At 44.4% G+C, this 21983-nt stretch overlaps 1 protein-coding gene across 1 annotated transcript; it reads right to left on the bottom strand.

The window, feature by feature from the left end:
* Positions 1–16995: 16995 nt before the first annotated feature.
* TRIL (TLR4 interactor with leucine rich repeats) lies at positions 16996–21755 on the bottom strand. Its single transcript, XM_037386653.1, has one exon. The coding sequence runs from the start codon at positions 21498–21500 to the stop codon at positions 19227–19229; it is 2274 nt and encodes a 757-aa protein (XP_037242550.1). The 5' UTR covers positions 21501–21755; the 3' UTR covers positions 16996–19226.
* Between the last annotated feature and the right edge of the window lie 228 nt (positions 21756–21983).

Here is a 21983-nt window from a genome sequence, read left to right as displayed (position 1 = left end):
ACTATCAACAGAATAATGCAGTTAATGATAATATGACAATTAGAACATATAATCAGTTACGTCCTCTTCCATTCTTGCAATATTTAACAACCATTTACTCCATTCTTTATTACTCTGTGGGGAAGTAAAAAAAAAAAAAGAAAAAGAAGAGGTTTTTACAGCACTTGAACAATCTTTGAAAGCTTGTTATAGCCTTCCACACATTAAATAATGTTTTCATTTTCCATTTACAAAGAGGCTGTGATCACCGACAGCGTTACTTTTGTGAAGCTGCATAAAATTTGTGGGTATCCAAACACCTGTAGTTTGCAGGTTAATATACATATCTCGTTTTGCAGGAGTAATGAAAGAACCAGAGCAAACGAGCTCGGAATACCTTAAACACAAGTAATTAATTTGCACCCCAAGGAGGTAATGCCCCATACTTTTGTGACCCTCTGCTGCTTTCTTGCTCCCAGCCCCGGCACGGACAGTTCACACCAGCCAACTCGGACCAATTCTTGACATTATTGGCCTCGTTTCTCGCTGCTTCTTCCACTACCAAGAAAAACCAGGACATTTTAACGAACCAGAAGGCAAATCGCATGAGAACCTGTAATAAAGCCCAGCACCACAGGGTGGTACTAGCTGCCTGCGGTTGGCAGCCCAGCTCCGCGCCGCAGCGCTTCCCATCCCGTACAAACCGCAGGGGTTTTGCGGAATCCGCAATTGACTGCAGCCGCAGCTCCTTTGGAGGGCTGTGGATATCCTGCAGATGCTCTCTTGCCGTCTGCATAAGCCCTCGTTCCTCTCGAGAGGGCAGAGCATGTCAATGCACAGGTACTGCTGCTTTCATGGGTGCTTGGTGGCTCCCGTGCCGCGGAGACAATCGTCCTCCAAGTGAAAAAAGAAAGTTTTTTGAGACACAAATACCTTATGGAGGACTCCCATATGAACAAATATTTTCTTTACATAGTAGTCCCAGTGAAATAGACAACAGTGTAGACGCATATGCTTTTATTCACCTTTTCGCAGCCTCAGTATCTTCACATATATAACTGGTATCACTCTTCAATCCCAAATAAACTCTTTTTTAGGAAGTACATCTCTTACCAAGGTAAACAGCAATACCTTTGCTTAATGTATCCACTGCTGAGTCTGGACAGATAGCCCAGTAGCACTTGTAAGCCGACAGCATCAATGTTGCGTTCACAAGCAGAAATACGGAGTGAGCTATGCTTGGCCTCAGCTGGGTCGATAGGGTTCCACAGGTGTCTTTCAGCTTGCAGAAATCTTATAACTAGTGACAGATGAGCTGAAAAAACACAGCTTCTGTCTCGAACAGAGCTGGAGCTTGGGACCGGAAGTTACCAAAGGCATCTTTCTACTTCTAAACCAAAGAAATACTTTGGAATGATGGGAGAAAGCTAAACATGAAAGTAATGTACCTTCTTCTAAGCCCTCTAAAACTGGCCAATGGGTCTTGTAACAGTTTATAATGACGCGCTGAGTTTTGTCTGTTCTTACCAAAGTGACTTCAAAATCTTAACAGACTGAGGACATTTGTCTCAAATTCGCATATAATTCTTTCATGCTACTGGGGTGGTAAACAATTTCTGTCTATAAAGTTAACCACACTGTGGCTCAAGTAAGGGGTGTGGGGTTTTTTTTCTGCCAGAAGAAAGACATTGTGAAAAGAAATGTGAACTATATAAGGAATGGTTTGTTTAGCAACAAGGAGATGCTGGATTAGCAGCCAGTGAACTGTTGTAGCAACCCTGTTGCTCCGTGGCCTTGCTATCTTGATCCATTAACTGCACCAAACTTGCAGCACCCTCTCTAGCATAGGTCAGTTAGCTGGTGTGCAAAGCACCATCTAATCATGCGGTGCAGGCTTATGCCTCAGGGCTGAAATTCAGCATTACAGCTGAAGATAACTGTCCAGGCTTTGGAAATCGAGTGCTTTTGTTCTACCGCAGCATGCATTTGTTTGACTGTAAACCAAGCCAGAAGCAGCACAGAAACCCTGTGGCCGTCTCACCGATTTTGGCTTCCCCTTTATCTCTGGACATAAAGACGGTGAGCTGCGCTTAAGGCAAGCTGGCTATCTGAAATCCAAGCTGTGTCATACAGCCCCTGTCTGCAATTCAAGCTTGGTCCAAAGACCTTTTTTTTTCAGTTCTTCCCACCCAAGTGCCCAGGGTCAGCAGCAGGACTCTCCCTCTTGAGCTGCTATTGGAGCTGGAGTTGGTGGAGTTCCAGCACGTGTACCTTAAACACATTTATGTGGTTTGGCTTCTCTGTGATTCCCCACCTACACATGCACTTTCTGCAAAAAGGGCTGTAATTAATGCTACTCAGTGCACCGTGGATATCTTTATTTAATTAGTGTTGTTAAATTACATGGCAAAAAGCAATTCCTCCTTTCATGTGCATGAAAGGTCCCACAGACAGCAGAACCAGTATCTTGCTGGGAAGCAAACTACTATGACATCAGGCAGGAATCGTACATTCCTTACACACCACAGACCCTGTGTGCGATGGGAGAGCCTGAGGAGCATTACATGGCAGCTCCTCTTAGAGCAAGGTCTTATACACTGTTCATTTCTTTCAGCCCTGTTGCTGGATCACTACTGTCTTGAATGAGGATTCCTTTTTGTCCTATTACTTTCCTTACTAAATTTATTTCCAAATAATATTTGGACAATGTACAGCGGAGTCATTGTCAAGTGTCCAATTAGCATGACAACAGGAGACCCAGAATTTGAAATGATGAGTAGGAAATAAATTCTGGGCTCATATTAAGATTCCACAATCTTAAAACTTGATCTCACTAATGCATCCCACTTTTCAGAAATGCAGATTTCAGTACCGCATCAATGTTATCAGCTTGCTTGGTACCTGAATAAAATGACTTTCCTGCAAGCATTTAACTACTGAAGCTGGATTTTTTTATTACCTTTGTTTCCTTTACATCAAACAGATTTTCTCTAAGAGCTATATATCTTTTCCTGGTTTAAAAGTACTGGTCGTGCTCCAGCACATCAGGTCATTTTATCCTGTAATACAATTGCGCAGTGCAAGGAAAAGAGAGGGGGGGGCTTCTCCATCTGGTAGATGATCCTCAGAAGTGGAAAAGAAGATGTGCAGGCTTATGCTATTAAACTTTTTGAGCTCAAATGGAATCCAGCTGTTTGGGATCCACAACATTCTTCCAGTTTAACTGTGCACAGTATGTATACTTTCAGTCTTTTATTTTTGTTTTCTTTAATTGTTGAGGCCTGAGATCATAAACGCCTCAGTCTTTCAAACATGAAGTGCAGCTCTCGGTAATTTGTTCTAATCAACTGCAGTAAGAAATGTCTGCTCCATAACCTTGAATGCTTTTTCTCTCCCCTGACAACAGAATAGACTTCTTGCAAAAAATAAACATCTGGTTTGAATTGAACATCAAATTGCAGTTACTTTAAGTGCCAACTATTAAATTACCTCTAATGTTTTATGTTTGAACATGATTTTTCAAGACAGCTAAATTTTTTAACTGTAGCACGAATGTACATGTAAAATTACTTTAGGAGGTTAATTCCCTTGAACACACTTTTTTAAAATCCTGTGTAGCTTGGTCACTCTTTTTGCTTTCTGTTTAAAGAAAATGTTATTCACAAAGGTTTGTGTACAACCAAATATGCCTCATCAGACAGTAACAGGAAGAGAAGCTCTATCTAGAACTCAGGGACTTGATTCCGAACTCCACGACATATGGAGGGATTGTCAAGACTGTCCAGAACCTATTAAATCAAGCCAGAAAATCACATGGACCAAGATTACAGTCTGCATTTTGATCAGCAAGCTAAGCATTAAAATTCATATCTAAGACTTCCCTCATCTGAAAAACCACCCCCCTTTCTTTAACTAGCACTATTTTCCAGGGAGGAGTCTTACAGTCTGATTTGCATGACAGCATTTCAGATTTACAGCTTTACATAAATGTTGCTTTTTTCCTTAAACTATCCAGCTCTTGATCCACTAACATTTTTGCAAGAGAGATTTTTCTTTTTTTTTCTTCTTTTTTCTTTCTTTTTAAGTATATTTCCAGCCCCCTCAGTCACAAGGAATTTTTAAAGATAGAAAACAGTACAATTTGAACTATTGAAAGCAAATTAAAATGAACACCAAATCCAGTGTTTTGCTAATGTTTGCAATTTTTGTATGGCTGGAATTGACAGTGTTGCTGAGGCTTCTTTATGCTGCTCCAGGGAGGACAAAAAAAGGAAAAAAAGAAAAGTGAATATTTTATTCATTGTGAGAGGGCTCTAAAAGGGCACGGGGGAAGTGTAAATGAAAACCATTTTTGTATTCCCTTCAGTTATTTCTGCAAAACCCTCCTTCAAAACAAAACAGAGCAACTGCAAGTGCAGACCAATACTATCATTGTTTACTACTTCTTCCCAGAGATTGATCAAAGTGAAACTACAAGGAGAACTGATGCAAAAAAAAAAAAAAAAAAAAATATTAAAAGCACAGATGACTGCAGCTGGGTAAATTGCTGGCAATTACTCTGGTGACTTCTAAATTGGACTGACCCAGTGTCAGTGGCTGTCTGCGCTTGTGTTTTCACCAAAGGTGATTGTAATTGTTGTGATGATAAGCTTACTCCAAGGAGGAAGTAGTAATTACAAAGGTGGGGTCACCTGATCAGAAGTTTCCGTGTTATTTAGATGGCTATTTCTGACACTGACTTGGTTTTAGCTGAAATATTTGAATACTAAAACATAGATCAACACTCAAGTTCAATGAGAAACAAGATGAAACCTTGATCTTAATAAAAATCTGCTGAATTGTTTCAGGTATGGGAAAAATGATGGCTGTTTATGGACAGTAGATAGATAGGAAGAATGACTTAATTTACCACGTGTTGTTTGCTGAAAGTCATCTGAACAGGCTTTAGTCACAAAGCTGAAATCCATCAGAGACTACAGAGAAGACATTTTCATTCTGGGGGAGGGAAAAACCCTGACTAACCAACCCCCCCATTGCTAGACGTTCAGAGTTTCAAGGCGATGGACGTATTTGATTTTTCACTTAATGAACTTCAGCAGCACATATACCGCAGTGTATGTGATTAGGGGGAAAAACCTACACGTCTTCAACTAGCAGTTCTGCTTGCAGCTTGACTGAAAACCACTTCAGCTGCTACACAAATAATGCAAATGAATATGGGTGAAAGTTAAGCCACAGCAGGCAAAGAGGTGAGGTTGGAAGAGACCACTGAGGTCATCTGGTCCGACCTCCCTGCCCAAGCCAGGCCGCACAGAGCCAGCTGCCCGGGACTGTGCCCAGACCATTTCTGACCGTGTCTAGATGGCTTTGAAGTCAACTTCTCACTAATTCTGTTTTTAACTTCTTTAGTTTGGCAAAGTCATTTCAGTTTATGTTACTTATTAGCAAAACCTTGCTGAGACAAAACATGATAAAACCTGTTTTGTTTCTTTAAGCACTTTGAAAGAGGTGATGCTATTTTCTAGAGGAAAACTGGATCAGGAAGTAACATGACAATGACTCCCACAGAAACAACACAATTGCAAAGATAATATTACGTAGGGAAGTAAATTCTGAGGGCGGTGCCTTTCTCATCAGAAGGGTACACAAACAAACATGCACCTACATATATCCTAACAAGTAGATATATTTCCCAAATACTTGTTCAACTACCCAAGCCAGTTTTAAAAACAATATTAATTTCTTTCCTTTCACTTCTTCCCCAAAATTTATCTGCCTGGTTAGGTTAATGTTAACAGTAAAAAGAACCCCACACAAAACCCAACAACCTCAAAATAGTTTTCAGCTGAGATGTATTACTATTTATTGAAAGCTCTGCTGAAGTAAGCCTCACCTTCCTTTCGACGTGACCATTGAGGGCAGGTAGAACCTGAGGATCTGAGGTATGTTAACATGTTAAAATGTTTGCCTATTGAAATGGACTGTGTAAATGTATTCCAGTTGAAGTTATGACATAATTATGAAATAGCATTCAATATCTGAGCAGGATTGTTTCATGACTTTGCCACACAGGAGTCTGCAGTCAGTCTTTAAGCCAAATATCTACTCAGCTGGGTATGCCTTGAGCAACAGGGAGGCTGAAAACTAATAAAGCAACTTTTTTTCTGTATCTATGAAAGTAATTGGAGATTGAAAATTACTAACTTCAGGATAAATTCACTTCTAAATTTTATGAAGAAGACATATAAACTCATTCATCACGTCAAATAAGGATGTTTAGACAAGCGAGAGAAAGAGATGAGCGTGCTTTTGTATTGGGAAAGGGGACTGAAGTAAAACAGGGAGAAAAGGGTCAAAGAAAACTAGCTGCCCTAGAAATGCTCCACAGTTTCCAGGAGGAACCATGTACAGTGAAAAAATGCCTGCAGACATGGATGTTGCAGACTGCTAGGGCAACTCAGGCACAAAATACACGTACCAAGGCTTTTTGTGTTATCCAGTTTTGTATATACATTATCAAATTAATGACTAGCTTGTTTATAATTCTAATATATCAACTCTGTAATTATGTTCAACATCAAATTTCTGAGGAGGTAAATTGTGCATCCCCAAGGGTGAACTTGTGAGGAAACATGCTTGAACCAAGATTTTCTTAAGGGGCTTAAACGAGCTGATTTGCAAGTCTCACATTTTTTGTGAAGGAAGAAAAGAGGAGCTATGCTCAGGAAAAGGGTTAAAGTTACCGTGAGAAAATCTGTCAGCAGAGATACTGGAAATCTTCAAAATATAATTAATCTGGGTTTTTTTCTGCAATACAACATCAAAGGTTAATGAACACTCAGCTGGAAAGAACACTGTGAAGGCTCTAACTGATGTGTGGGAACAATTCCAACAGCAGGGAGTTAGGAGGAAAAGTAGAAGGAAAATACAGAAAAATGGATGAACATAAAAAGTGAGGGAAAGAGAGAGAAATAAACCCCCCAAAATTTATGAAGACAAAAATACCTTAAGGGTTGCATTTTAAGAAATCTGTGTATGCTTGTGTTCCCTTCTCTCTATCCCTAGTTCCAAAAATTCAGCTATTCTTTTGGACATCCAGCACAGCTTTCTCTTTCAGTCATCTTCTCTGGCCTTACAAAGTGTATAGGGGTTTTGGCTTTTACTGATCTCTGACTCTGAGTAGAAAAGCCAGGACATTCAAGGAGGACAGGTCCATGCAAGGCTGCATAGTTCCCGCAGCTCGCAGCCCAACTCTTTAAATGGATGCTTAAATAACTGTGTGACTTGAGCTGTTCTCAGAGCTGAGCCTGCCAGGTTTTCCAGGGGCACACACCACCACCAGTTAAATTCTCAGTCTAGGAAACTCCTTCTCCAGAGGCCAAATCTTCCCCCAAGAGCTTTTCTACCAGTCTTGGAAGGTCAGCTGCAGTGGGGAATTGCTCCGCACCTCTGCACACTCTGCATGGGATCTCCAGTGACAGCAGGGGAAGAAGACTCCACTCACTCTCGAGAAGTACCTATGGGACTCAATTACCTTCCTGTTTTGTAGCTGAAGTAAGAACTGAGTTTAATCCTATGCACCTGCCCATGTATCACTATCTCTCTTACAAAAAGAAGAGCAACTCCATGCAAAGTCCACCTAAATTTGCTAAAAATTGTCCTGCAATATCCAGCCAACACCACCATTACTCTGATGGGAGCTTACACATCATTCAGCAGTTCAAGTCTCCCGTGCCTTTCAGCAGCTTTTAAGGAAATTACTTTTATTTCCAAGAAATGTGATATTTGCGATGACTTGTCATTTAACAGCATCGACCCACAGCCCTAAGACTTGTGCCAGGTGCCTGGTACAGCAAGTGCGATACACTGCAACGCGTGCAGGGAGAATGTGAGCGTGAGTAACTGCTGCTCTCCGTCCACAGCAGCAACAGGGAGTGAGGCACCCTGAAGGCAGGCTGCGACAGCTGGAGAATCACTTGTGATAGTGAACGGCCAGTTTGAGCAAACCAAACTACCCCTGGTGCACGAAAGGTCTAAAATTGGACCTCCTCGGGCAGGTCCTAGCTGTAGAGACCTACTGCATAATAATCCAAATCATTGCAAGTTAAACATTTGCATTTATCCTCCCTTCCCTGATGACTGCTCTCTCTGTTCACCTTTTAGGGTTGGATGCCCCTTGGTCATAAATCTACCATTTGTTTAGTAGAGCTGACTAGTCCTATTATTCACGAATTGTTATTCACATATGCAAACCAACAATCCACTGTTCTTGCCAATGAGTGGCACGGAGCGGCAATACATCATACCTCCCGTATTACCCAGCACGTGCCGAATGGCCAGATGAAAGGGATGAGCATCCACCAGCAAACAGGACTGTTATTTCAACAGCATTCTGGCTTGTGCTAGCTTAACCTCACCGGGAAACTACAGTTCGTTTTCCTCCCCCAGCTTTGCTCAGCACACCAACAAACGAGCAAGTCACAGATTTACACAAGCACAGGGAACCTGGAAATCCACACAGTGTTTTAAAGAGATGTATGAAAAAAATATTCAAAACTGTGTCTGTTAATAGGCAACAGGAACACTGATACCGAAACTGCAGTCCGCTGGGGATCTTTCCTTCCTAAGAAATAGCTTTTGAAAGCAAACTATTTCCCACATAATGTTTTCTAGTCCTGTGTTTTTCCTCATCCCCCCCTGTTTTATTGCTGCTTGAGATAGCCCTTGTTCAGAAGAATCTAGACAGACTTCAAGAGATGCCAAAATACAGAGACCTCAGGTTTTTCACAGTTAGTTGTTCTTTTCACTGCTGGACTCTTCTAAAGCAAATGAGATTGAATTAATATGTTTTTACTGTATCTGTTCCTCTGCTCTGCTGTTTCCCATGGCCTAGCAGAGGAAGTCTGATTGCCAAGTGTTTTCTCATTTTTGTTTAATCTGATACAAAAGGTCACCTCAAGTATCCTTTTGGTATTTGCTCTAGAGCCGAGTATAATAGGTGGCAGCCCCAAGAAGAATGCGTGTTGCTAAACTTCAGAAATGTTTGGGTTTTTAGATACAAACAGATGTTTCCTTTTGGTAGCTTCGTTTTCCGTGTCATATTCCAAGAAGTATAATGGGTGTATCCAAATCGCAGATGAATATTTTCCAGAAATTAATTAGTTTCACACACTGTGTCACAAACGATGAGGCTATAACTTCACAATTATGTGAAAGAGATCAAGAATTTATTTATTTAGTCAGGCTCCTGTTTAAATAGATCACCAATTCTTCTTAATATCCACTGATTTTAATATCCAGCTAATTTTTGCAGCAGAAGCAGGAAAACAAAGATTGGCTCACATTCAGGTCTGATGTAGATCCACTGAAATTAGCAAAAACTGGGCTGCCTTGGGATCCATTGTGCTACACCAGTTTGGCGTGATGTATCTACACTGATAAAACAAATAATTGTAGGAATAACAATTTAATCTGGAGGATTAGTAAACAACTGTGGTTTTACGCTGTAGTCCTGTAGTCTAAATTTATTAGTAATATATAATAAACATAGTTTCAGTTACATCCCTGCTGTTCTCCAAACCCATCCCTTTTACAAATTGATACTTAACTTTGTGTAATTGTAAATGGATAGTTAATAAAGTCTTCCTGTATATATTGAGAAGGCTTCTGTCTCCTCAGGAAAATACGTGCCTTTTCAGCCTTTTCTGATGCAAAGTATTGCTCTTCAGAATTTTGTATTCATGGGTCAGGCATAATGACTTTACATGGAAAAGATGAGTCAGAAAAACTCCATTCACCTTTTTAGAAGGGTAAATTGAAACTCTAAGCACACAAAACGGGCAGCGGAATTATGAAACAAAGATTGTTTAAAAAGTTTTAGCACTACAGTTAGGCAGCTAAAGCCTCGATTCTAACTCCTGGCGTCACAACGCGCAGAGGTCGTTACATCAGTTTTGGCAGCTCTGCTGTGACGACCCAGTTGCTGTAATCCTGTCGTTTAAAAACCTAACAAGGCAAAGAAAGGGGGGGCGTGGACGGGGCCTATTATACAGCAGGGAACTAACGAAACAAGAAGCAAAAAAAACAAACCTCCAAAGGCTTCTGAGAAATGGAGGCTAATCCCACCAGCACACAGGAGGCTGGCACGGGAGAGAGGGACCGCTCTGCAGGGCAGCTCCCTTGGGGACCAGAAGGAGAAGGCTGCCTAAAATGAAAGTAGTGCCTTTGGGAAGAGCTAGGCTAGGTCCAGAAGTCCTCTGTATAATGTATGAATTACTCTTGGCTTGAATATTCAGATTCATGAATAAAAATTCGATTTCTGACTGTCGCTGTCTGATTCTGACCGTTTTATGTCCAAAGGGCACCGTTTGAACAACAGGCAGCTACACAAGCTCTTTGACGTGAAAACATACATAGGTGGTAAAAGCTCTACCGCTCGCCTCTATGTCAGGATTTTACTGCCTTCTGTAAAGCAACTTAGGAAACTAGTTTCAACCAAACCGGAAAGATCACAAACGCAGAACAGGAGCCTGACAGCTTTTTCCCTCTCAGGAGAGAGGCAGCAGTCTTTCTGGAGAATCAGACCAAATTATAGATCACCGGGGCTGTCTGCCTGGATTACCATCAGCTGAACGGTAAAGCTTTAGGCAAGAAACACATTTTCTAAACCCATAATCCTTCTCTTTTACTTCGTTGATACTACACAAAAACAATATACAATACGTGTACTGGCCACTCTGGAAAGAAATGTAGTCCGAGCTGCTGCAGTAGTCAGGACCAGGTCAAAATGCAATGCAAGAGCTACAAAAATTGACAACTCATTACAGATCACAGAGAGAAACAAAAGGCAGCTAACCATGACAAGGGGACAAGCAGAGATGATAACACATGAATTTGGACAGCTAGCCATATAATGACTGCAATGTTGAACTTGAATGACTCTCCAAGTCTGTATTTTGCAGATTTTCTAATGTATTGTATTTTCTAAGCACCTGCAGCATCTCAGATACTTTGGATGTCAGCATCTTTAAACATGTATTCCAGTCAGCCTTACTGTATTAATTCAAAGCAGGTTGGATGAAAACACACGGTCAGACTGAAGTTCAGGAATGCCTCAGGTGCACTTGAAAGTGTGAATATAAACAACAAATGCATCAAAAATCTGAGTAGGTTGGTATGACTACAAGCTAACAGTTTGTAATTCATTAGTATTTTCCACCCAGGACATATTCTAAATATCTCTAAATAAAATAGATGAGAGAATATTTTAATCAAATGAAGTGTACCCAGTTGCATATTGCAGACACCTCAAAGAGCTGTTAACACCTTCAGCAAACTGCCAGTTTCTCCAGTCTGTGCTGAATTCAGTTCTACAGATGAAAAGTAAGGAGGCTTTGTCTCCAAAAAATGTCAAGTTTTTTTGATGCTGCCTTTAGTGTGAAACCTATTTATAACTCTCCTGTTACAGTATCAGCGTAGGTCAATATATATGTTATAGGATAAAGAAAGTTCTTAGCCATTCCAGTGAAAAAGATGCTGACCCTGAATCTCTATTCCATTTGAGCCACAGAAATGTATGGAAGGGGATGTCTTTAGTTCCTGCTGGACCTCTGCAGTCTCAGGTTCTTAGGGATACATCCTTGTAGGAAAACCAGAAGCCTCTGCACTTTCCTTTGTGCCAGCAGAACAGTATCAGTGGGATCCCAGTGAACCATTCCAATCCCAAATCGTTCCTGAATAAAACCCCTTCTGTTTAAGCAGGATTTGTTTAAAATTCATGTACTCCTTCCTTCGCTTTCTAAAAGCAGACTCTATTTTAAACAGCTGTTATCTCTTACTTCAAACCAGATAAAGCAAGCCCAAACACACTCCCATTAACATAGAACTGAAATATTAGGCAAGAAAAAAAGAAGTAACTGAATGGATACCAGGCTGAACTGAATGTCCCTAATCTGTTGGAGAAAACCCTGTGCCAATGAGTAAGATGGTAGAAGAAGGTAGTGCTGCACTGCTAAAAGCAGTCAGGTGGAAGGCACATGCAGCATGGCAGAACTGTACAGCAAGGATCCCAGCAACTGCACCAGGCTCATGGGAATAACTGGCAAGTTCCAGATTTGTTGGCACATTTACTACTAGAAAAACTGCATGGTTTGACAAAATATTTTAAATAATAAAAGCTTTTCAGGCAACGAGAGGAAGTGGAGGAGTTTCATTTGGAGGCCAACAAAACTGTGGTAGGTTTGGCATCTTTAAGTTTCAGAGTTAACAACTTACTACAATGATCATGAAAGATTCCCCCTCTTCGGTAATTGCCAGCTGAGAAAGACATTTCCGTGCCAGTTAACACTCAGGCTCATCTCCCCAAGCTGATCAGATCTGAGAACTGTTTTGGTAGGGTTTTCTTAAGGTGAACACTGAATCTTAGAGCACAGTTCTGCATTACAATTAATTCCATTGCAAAAGATCTATTACCAGTGGGTACTTACATGAAGAGCCTTGAAATCTTTTCACTTGCACAGAGTGAGAACAGAAGAAGGATCAAGCTGTTGCAGCAAAAAAATGGCACGCTAAAACATCTGCTACGTGTACTGTCAAAACTCCAAATTGCCTTGTAAATTTAACATACGAACCTTGTCTTGCAGTAGGCTTGTTCAAGATTTAGATCATTACATAGTGATGGCAAATAAACCATGTTATCCTTCAAATAAACGAAACAAATATTATTTTTTTTTTGCTGTAAACATGCTTTTCCTGTGTGTTCCTCTAGAGTAAAATTATTTCTAACCTTTCATCTGATAGGTATCACCAAGTATGCTCCCTTATTTCAAATTGTTTTACAGTAGTCAGGGGCTGCTACAGTGCTAAGTAACTTAAGTATTTAAACTGAATTTTAACTCCAATGTTTAAATATTAAGCAAGGTAGGAGGAAAAGTGGTACAATGGTACAATGATAGAGATGTCAATGGTACAATGATGGATTAAAGATTGTACTAAAACATGGATTCAGACATATCAAAAGGTCTCTTCTGTCCTTCTCACTGTAAGGATGAACTCCAGCAGTGTAACAGTGAATCCCTTAGTTTAAAACTGACGGCCCAGGCACCATTTCAAGGAACTTTTCTGGATCCAGATAGGATCCATGCATATCCCCACACAATATAATTTGTTAACATAATGCTAATCTTTGCTCTTATTGGCAAGAAATTAAATAAAAGAGTCAAAACATTGTTTACAAGCTACCTACCTTCTTCATGTTCCAAAGAAAAATAATTCCTTTCTTGACTTAAAACCGTCGTTCAGGTTTATTTTAAAGACAACGTCCCTGAAATATTTGTCCCTTACGAGATAAATCAGTCTTATAATGAGAATATTTGTCTCATTAACTTCCTGTGTATAATTTTTATCTGTTATATGTATCCAGGACTTCAAACATTCAAATGACTTCTAAATATTTACTACAACTAAACAAATATGTATGAAACTAATGACAATGAAACAAATCGCACACGTGAGAAGTTAAATGAATCAGGAAAACTGTGGCTAACAGGATTTTGGCCAAGGATTTCACAAAATGCTTATCCACTCTATTTCCTTGACATTCAGGTCTCATAATTAAGTCTTTTTTTCTAGTCTCACATGGCGAAATAAAATGAACTAGACTAGACCAGACTGATGCATAAGGTGTTACATTATAGTAATACATTTGCCATAGCTAGAAGGCACAGCTGTGGCCCTGTGAGAATGTTTTGTTGGTCATTCATTCTCACAAGATTATAAAAAATACAACCCTCACTTCACAACCTCTGAGCACTTGCATTACAAAGTGGCATACGATTGTTCACTGACAGATTGCTCTAATGTTTGTTCAGATTCTCTCGGTACAAGTTTCACATGAATGGATCTCCGAAGAGCAGTAAAGTATTTTGAAATACTGACTATACAAAAAATTGAAACATTTTGTAAAAAAGTTAACATGATTTGAGAATATATTTGTTGAAATATTAGAGAAACAGGTAAAGTAAGGAATAGTATCATACGTATCTATCTGAAATCAAGAGACACCATTTAACGTGTTAGCTAAGGACTGTTCTGCCTGGCAGCAACTTCAAATGACCTTTGCGATGAAAAATCAGGTAATACTTTAGTAAGAATTAATACTTTTAACAATACCCACCCCAATTTTCTTTGTAGCACTCAATAGCTTTTAAGATGTATGTATGTGGGGACCTCCCCAACCCTGGACAAATAGTTTATTTCTATAACTTAAAATTATTAAACATACATTATCAAACTAAAAATAAATGTACCTTTAAAAATCCAGCAACAAATGAGGCACATGTCACACCATAAATACTCATAAATTACCTTTAAAGTCTCAGATTCTTCTTTGCTAGTAAACATCTCTTTTAGTTTTTAGGCAGCTTTCTTCCAGCTATTTACTCACACTGTATTCATACTGCATTCTTACAGCCTTGTATGTAAAAACAAATGAGATATAGATTTAAAAAAAAAAAAAATACCAGGGAGCATCTACGTAAATAAATCGATGTACAATGATATGAAGATAAATATTTTTGCTTAAAGACAACTGACTATTTTTCTATGGGAATTTATTTTCTATGGGAATTAAAGCATGCTCTTGAGAGAACTCGACTTTTTATGGAGAAAAAACACAACAGCAGTATTTGGACAGACTGCCAAAACTATGCTATATTTAGCGTGGAGCAAAAAGAACAAATGCAGCATCCAGAATACACATGGTTTCCTTACATTTATTCCCCATTTCTGTTTAACAAATAGCAGATTATAGATCAACGTTTATATAGCAACTTGTCTCAAAACAGTTGCCCAGATGAAAAATCAAGTACATCACACTGTGTACACATAATTTGGCTGATTTGATTTTGCAAATAATTTTTTAAACCAAAGCTTTACTTGTGGACCTCGAACAACATATGCACACCCTTGGTGGCCAAAGAAACATGAATTAATGTGAGCAGCCAGGTTTTTTGAAATGAAGTAGTATTTATCTTGCTCACTTAAGGAGTTTTCTGCAAATACATATACTGTCATGAAAATAAATGATTTTTTTGTGGACTCATCCACTACAATCTAAATGTAAGTTTACCAGTTAAATAAATATCCTGATGGAACTGGAGTAGACTCTTCCCCCACCCCCACCCCCACCCCCCCCGCCCCTTCCAATTCTTCATTTTCCAAATCTCTCCCAGGAAAGAGCACAAAGGAAAACGCACAAGAGACATGTAATTTACCAGGTCCCCCCTTGTCAGGGTAATAACATGGTTCAAACGACGATGGTATTTTATGATTTGGCATTTGCAGTGCATTGCGAAAACTAAAGATAGTACTGCATAAAGAAATCAATATTTTTATAAATCCAACAGGCTCTAATAGTCAAGCGGTGCTTTTCAGCAAGGGTTTTTCATGCGCATGTAGACCTTCATGGACACCATTACAGCCCTGTTCTCTTCAGATTATTTCTCTCTAGCCCTGCATTGTCAACGTCAATGTTTCTAGGATCTTGTAGAGAAGTTTTAATAATTTTCGGGTTTGCCGATTAATGATTTTCCAGTAAAGGTATATCCTCTACATATGATTTTCATCTAATGTGAATAGTCTAGATTTTATTAGACTGTGGACAAACTGGGTATCAAGACTACTTACGATTGTTTAAGCAGCTTTTCATCTTTGTTTTTTCCTGCCTCTGCACCGCACCCCCACATTTTCCACTTCCAATACTTGTGTGAGTTGAACAGAATCAAAGAAACTGAGCTGGCTGAAAATTAGGGGAGAGGGGAGGTACTAGGGAAGGTTTATTTTCAAGGAGGATCAATTTTGCAGTTCACCATCCAGCTGCCTGCAGTGAAGGGTCAGGGATTGCGAGGGAAGCAGGAGGTGTGCAGGGGCTGCGGACCCAAGCAGAGCTGCCACCGGGGAAGCCCCACTACGTTTTGCAGACCTCCCTCAGCAGTAGTCCTTTTACCTCAATGGGACAATCTTTTGGTGATTTGCAGTCTTTGATAGATAACATGCTCAGTAATTACTTAGCAGGACAGCATTCAGGTGACACTTCCCCAAGCTGCATAGATTCCAGGAGAGAACAGGGCGGTAAAACTCTATTTCTGCTAGAAGGACAAACATTTTGAGCATAAATTGATGGCAGTTCATCCATTTAGAAAAGGCTATTTTTACAGTCATTCTTTAGAAAGGAACTTACTTGAAAAAAGACCCAAATATATATAAATATTTTACTGCTGGTAAAAATAGAGCCATGTAATATTGACATCGCTTGGTCATTGAATGTTGCTGACATTTCTTTCCTGAACCACCTGCTAGTACAGCTCCCCCCTGCAAAAAAGCTGCAAGTAACAACTGCACGCAAAGCCTAAGTACTCCTAGTTACAGAACTTCTGAATTTCAAGAAGTTGCCAACTTCATTCTGTTAACCATGTTTGTTGTTGTTGTTGTGTAAATCTATGTATCTACCTCTCCTAGGCTGGGACAAAGACCTATTTCCACTTCATTGTAGCAATTCTTCAAATGTTTTTATAAATTCAAAAAGCAGCAGTGAATTCTTACTTAGAAAACGTGTGTGCTCAACATGACATTTTAATATCATTAGCCTCACGGTACTGAAAAACCCTCAGAACTGTAACTTCCAACGTGCACCAAATATTGACATCCCAAACAATCATTATTTCTTATTTAGCTTATAAAGGATCATTAGTCCACTAATGTAATGGCACCTTATTAGTCTATCTTGGGACAGTGGTCTACCTGTTCCAGAGCTGACCATTTTAATTATTTTACTGTTTGCACCATCCAAACATATAACAACCAAAACAGAAAACATAACATGTGGTGAAAAGACATGAGAGAACGCACGATGAGGCGCGCTCTGCAGGCCTAAGAAACAGCAGTGCTAGTTAACACAAAGAACTTACAGCCAGTCTATGATTGAAGCGATGCATTATGAGATAAAATCTAAGACACCAATTTTCTTTTCAGCAAATGGATTTATTGACATAATTGATTATAACCATGTACAGCATCTATGCATCTCCCATTGGAAGAATATCCAGTGATAAGAGCTAATGTTAGTGTGATACACAGCTTTACTCAATAATCCCCACTGCATTTCTAACACAAACAGTGGTGTATTCCACAGTCAGTCATAAATGGCCAAAAGCACCCAAGTGTCCAAAGGAACAGAAATTTAAGATTCTTAACAAAAAATAAAACATGATCCTGGTTTCCTTCAGTTTTAATTCCACTCAACATTGTGTCTATAAGAGTTATGAATTTTAATCTATACTCAGACAATCAAGTTTGGCCCCTGATATTAATGAAAACTACTGCCTGTCAACATAAATCCAAAAGGACTTTTTACTACTGACAGAATCAAGACTTCCCCGCCCCCCCCCCCCCCCCCCCCCAGCATTTAAAAGGCAAAGATTAAGGCAAATGATCTCTACACTCCCTCCTTTCCTCCGACTTGAATGTAAAGATTGAACAAAATTCCCTCAGAACATAAAGACTTTTCTCACTGAACTCCAACTGAAGGTACCAGTTACTATGGTGTCTTTTGTAAATGCTTGTCATCTGAAAACAAACAAACAAAAACCCCCCAACAAACCGCATTGCTTACTTGCAACTAGAGTAATAAACAACTTGTAGTCACGAACACCTCGGGTCAGCAGTGAATGCATGATATTGAGACTATTGTCTCCATAGTTCACTGACACTTCCTTGAAGCCATTCAGTTCCACAAGAGTTCATCTGAGGTTGCACATTAAATTCAAAGGAGCAAAAGTAGCATCAATGGTCTCAACAATTTACCAAACTCCATCTAAAACATTTGCATTTAAAGCGTAACCCCAGTTTGGACCTTTTTAAGTAGCTCATTTCTAGACCACACAGAGAGAATTATTAATGTAAACTAAACCACCATATTTCATAGTAACAGAACCACATTCTGTAAATATTTAGGAAAGTAGAAGTTTGAGAAAGTAGAGAGCAACTGATCAAAAAATGATTAGCATTGCTCTAAAACCAAAGACAAAAGTCAAGTTAAAGAAAAACAACCAACAACAAAACAAAACCAACTCAAACATCATATACTACTGCATAAGGGTTTAACTTCAGCATTACTCACTCAGCTACACAAAACACAGAATCTAGATTAATATACAAAAATGTTTTATTTCACAGTGAGGTACATAAAGCTTCTAATTTTAGTAGGCTAAGGCTAAGAGGGAATTGCCCGTTAGGATAAAGACTGCTTCACATTCCTGAAATATTCTCACCTATTACTGTTTCTGAAGAAAGGCACCAATATTATTTATCCATCAACAGCTCATCTCTGCATCCACCCATTTAGAAATGGATTACGTGAGGGTCAGCGATCCACTGACCATCACAGACTCAGACAACTACCACACACATTACTGTGTGCAAGTACCAAGCAGTATTTATTGAAAAAAAAGAATTTTAAAATAGCTCATTTGTAAACATATTACAGAACTCAGTTTTTCCTAGTGGTGTCAGCAATACATTCCTGCAAAACTAACCAGCTGCATTATTGTTTCCCGTTTACAAAAAAGTACGAAAACACACCCGTGCACGTTAAAACTGCCTCACGTTCAGGGTGAGTTAAGATGGCACAGCCTTCAAACTGTTCAGCACAAAATGTGTGTTTCAAGCCCTCTAGACAACTCACTGGTTGTACTACATTAGAAGACGACCCTCCGTCCAAATTTTTAATTAGGAAGCGCCGGTGCCTTGGAACGGCCCAGCTGCAGTCCGAGAAATCCACCTGTAAAGCGGCACGCTTCAGTTCAGGGCGCTGAGCTGGCCTAAGGCACCTGCTGCTGCTCACACGGGCTCCCGCCCTTCTCTCCCCTCATGGCACCGAGCAGCTGCCCAGTCGCCGCTTTTGCTTGGGCTAGCGATGATTCTGAGGAACGGCGACCTTCCATCAGGGGTGACCGACTAAGCCCACCTCACACACGGCATCAGTCCCGGCCTGCAGTAAGCGTGGCTGAGGGCAGCGACCGCACGCAGCTTTCCCTGAGGAGGCGGCAGCCCGGCGGGGCCCGGCCGTACCCTCAGCCCAGCGGCCGCCTCCCCTCGCCGCGCCGACCACAGCTCCCGGTGGGCCCCGTTGCCCAGCAGTGCCCACCGCCCGCCTCTGCGCGGTGCCCGCCGGGAGCCGTAGTTGGGCGGGCTCAGTCGGTGAACCGCTGCAGCAGGTGGTCGTCGCCGTGGCGGCCGCCGCCGCTATCCATGAAGCGCTCGCAGGGGAACTCGATGAGGTCGGCCTCGCTGAGGGCGCAGGCGGCGCCGCGGGGTGGCCGGTGCGACTGGAAGCCTGAGAAGTCGGCGGAGACGCCGGTGCCCATGGAGCGGAGGGGCCGGCGGGTGGAGTAGAGCTGGCGGACGTGGACGGGGGCCGCCTTCCGCCGCCGCCGCCCCAGCACCTTCTTGCGCAGCAGGCGGGAGGCCCAGGCGGCCAATGCCGCCAAGAGCAGCAGCGCATTCACCGCCAGCAGCACCAGCGTGAGGAGCTGCTGGTCGGGGCCACGGGGCCCGCCCGCCGCCACGCCGCCCTCGGGCAGGGTGACCAGCCCGGCACAGTGGTCCCGCGGTGCTACCGGGCACGCGCGGCCGCCGAGGATGCCCTCGACACAGACGAGGTAGGGGGTGTCCGGGCGGAGCTCCCGCAGGGTGGCAGCTGGCTCCCCGCGCTCCGGCAGGTAGACGAAGCGCTGGAACTTGACGGCGGCGCCGAAGCGGTCGAAGAGGAGGCGGAACCTCACCGGCCCCAGCAGACGGGGGCTGCGGTGCGGCCGCACGGCCCAGCGCACCGTTACCGAGCTGGAGCCCACCGCCTCCACCGACAGGTTGCAGAGGAACAGCTTGTTGAAGTCGCACGGGTCGGACACCAGCGGCGGGACCCCGGCGGCCGGCGCAGCGCGGGGCTTCCCGGCCCGCCGGGGCCACGGGGCGCTGGGCGGCGCCGGTCCGGAGGCGGCCGGGCGGCCGGGCGGCGGCGGCGGCGTGGGGCTGGCCGGCTCCGCCGCGGCCCTGGGCGCCGCCGCGCTCTCGGGCGCCCCCAGCAGGCGGGCGGTGGAGGCGGACGGCGGCGGCCCGCGGGGCACCCCCGCGCCGCTGCTGTTGCCGCCGAGCCCCTCGGCGGCCGGCGGCGGGGACGCGGAGGCGGGAGCGGCACCGTCGTGGCAGGGGCCGCCGTCTTGCGGAGGCGGCAGCTGGGCGTCCTGCAGGTAGTCGAGGTACTTGCCCGCCAGGGCGGGCGGCAGGTGGCACTGCACGAAGACGGTGAGCAGGCGGCCCTGGGAGTGCCAGGCCCCCAGCCAGTGCTTGAGGCCGCGGAGGCGGCAGTCGCAGCTCCAGGCGTTCCCCTCCAGCTCCAGGCGGTAGAGAGCCGGGCTGGAGGCGAAGAGCTCGCCTGGGAGAGTGGCCAGCACGTTGTCTCGCAGGCTGAGCTCCCGCAAGCGGCCGAGGCGGCCGAAGGTGGCAGGGTGCAGGGCGGTCAGCGCGTTGCGGCTCAGGTCCAGCGCCTCCAGGCTGCTCAGCGGCTCCAGCAGGGCAGCGGGCAGGTGGCTCAGCAGGTTTCCCTCCAGGCGCAGCTCCTTCAGCGAACCCAGCCCCGCGAAGGCATCTGAGGCCAGGTGAGCCAGTCGGTTGCCACTGAGCGAGAGCTTCGCCAAGCCAGGCAGGTGCTGGAAAAGCCCCCCTGTCAGCTGCTGCAGGTTGTTGCTGGCCAGCAGCAGCGTGTGGAGGGAGCGCAGTGGCCCGAAGATGTCTGGGTGGCGCAGGGAGCTCTGCTGGTTGCCTGACAGGTCGAGGAAGCGCAGCTTAGCCAGGCCGGTGAAGGCACCGCGGCTCAGCCAGCGGATGCGGTTGGACTCCAGGTGCAGGTAGAGTAAGTTCGGTAGCCCTGAGAAAGTGGAGTCGCCCAGTGAGCCCAGCTCGTTGCCATCCAGCCGCAGCTTGACGAGGCTGCTGAGGCCAGAGAAGGAGGCAGCGCTGAGGCGGCCGATCTCGTTGGCATTCACGTAGAGGATGCGCAGCTTGGCCAGGGAGCTGAGGGTGCCGGGGGCCAGCGCCAGCAGCAGGTTGTTGCCCAGGTAGAGCTCCTCCAGCCGACCCAGGCGCTCAAACGCCTTGGGATGCAGCGAGCGGATCCGGTTGTACTGCAGGTCCAGGCGCTGGAGCCCTGCCAGGCGGTGGAAGTCGAAGGCGGAGATGTTGGCGATGAAGTTGCCCCCGAGGCTGTAGGTGAGGATATCCTGGGGCTCGGCCGCCTTGGGCACCGAGCGCAGGCCCCGGTTGGTGCAGAGGAGGTGCTGGTGCTGCTGGCAGTCGCATGGCTCGGGGCAGATGGGCTCGGCCGCAGGCAGCAGCAGGAGGAAGAGGGGGACCGAGCCCCAGAGCACCCGCGTCAGCAACATCAGGCGGACCCGGCGCGGCGCCCCCATCCCGGGACGAGCCGTGGGCTGCTTCCCCCGCCGGCTTTGTCTCTCTCCGGCATCCCCCCCGCCGCGGCTGCTATTCGGCCACTCCTCTGCTCCGCGCCGGGCTGAGCTCCGCGCCGGGCGGGCGGGCGCGGCGGCGGCTGCAGGTCGCGGTGCCCGGCACCATGGGCTCGCCCGAGCCGGCCGGGGGGCACGGAGCGGCCGGGAGGGCTGCGGGCCGCCGCCGCCCGGGCTCCGCCGCCCCTCGCGGCCCGCAGGCTGCGGCTCGGCGGTCGCGGGGCCGGTGCTGCCGCGGGGGGCGGGCGGGGTGCGGGCGGAGCGGCGCGGCACGGCACGGCACGGCGCGGCTGCCCGCTGCTCCGCCGGCTGTCCCAGGGGCGGGGGGGGGGGGGGCGGGCGGAGCGGGGAGGGGGGGCGGAGCGGGGAGCAGGAGAAAGACGAGCTCCGAAACTTGCCCAGAAAACTCAGCGGAAATTCGTACTTCCC

Source organism: Falco rusticolus, chromosome 4, assembly GCF_015220075.1.
Source record: "Falco rusticolus isolate bFalRus1 chromosome 4, bFalRus1.pri, whole genome shotgun sequence".
In the NCBI taxonomy this organism is placed as follows: Eukaryota; Metazoa; Chordata; class Aves; order Falconiformes; family Falconidae; genus Falco; species Falco rusticolus.
This window is presented reverse-complemented; position numbering and strand designations above follow the sequence as displayed.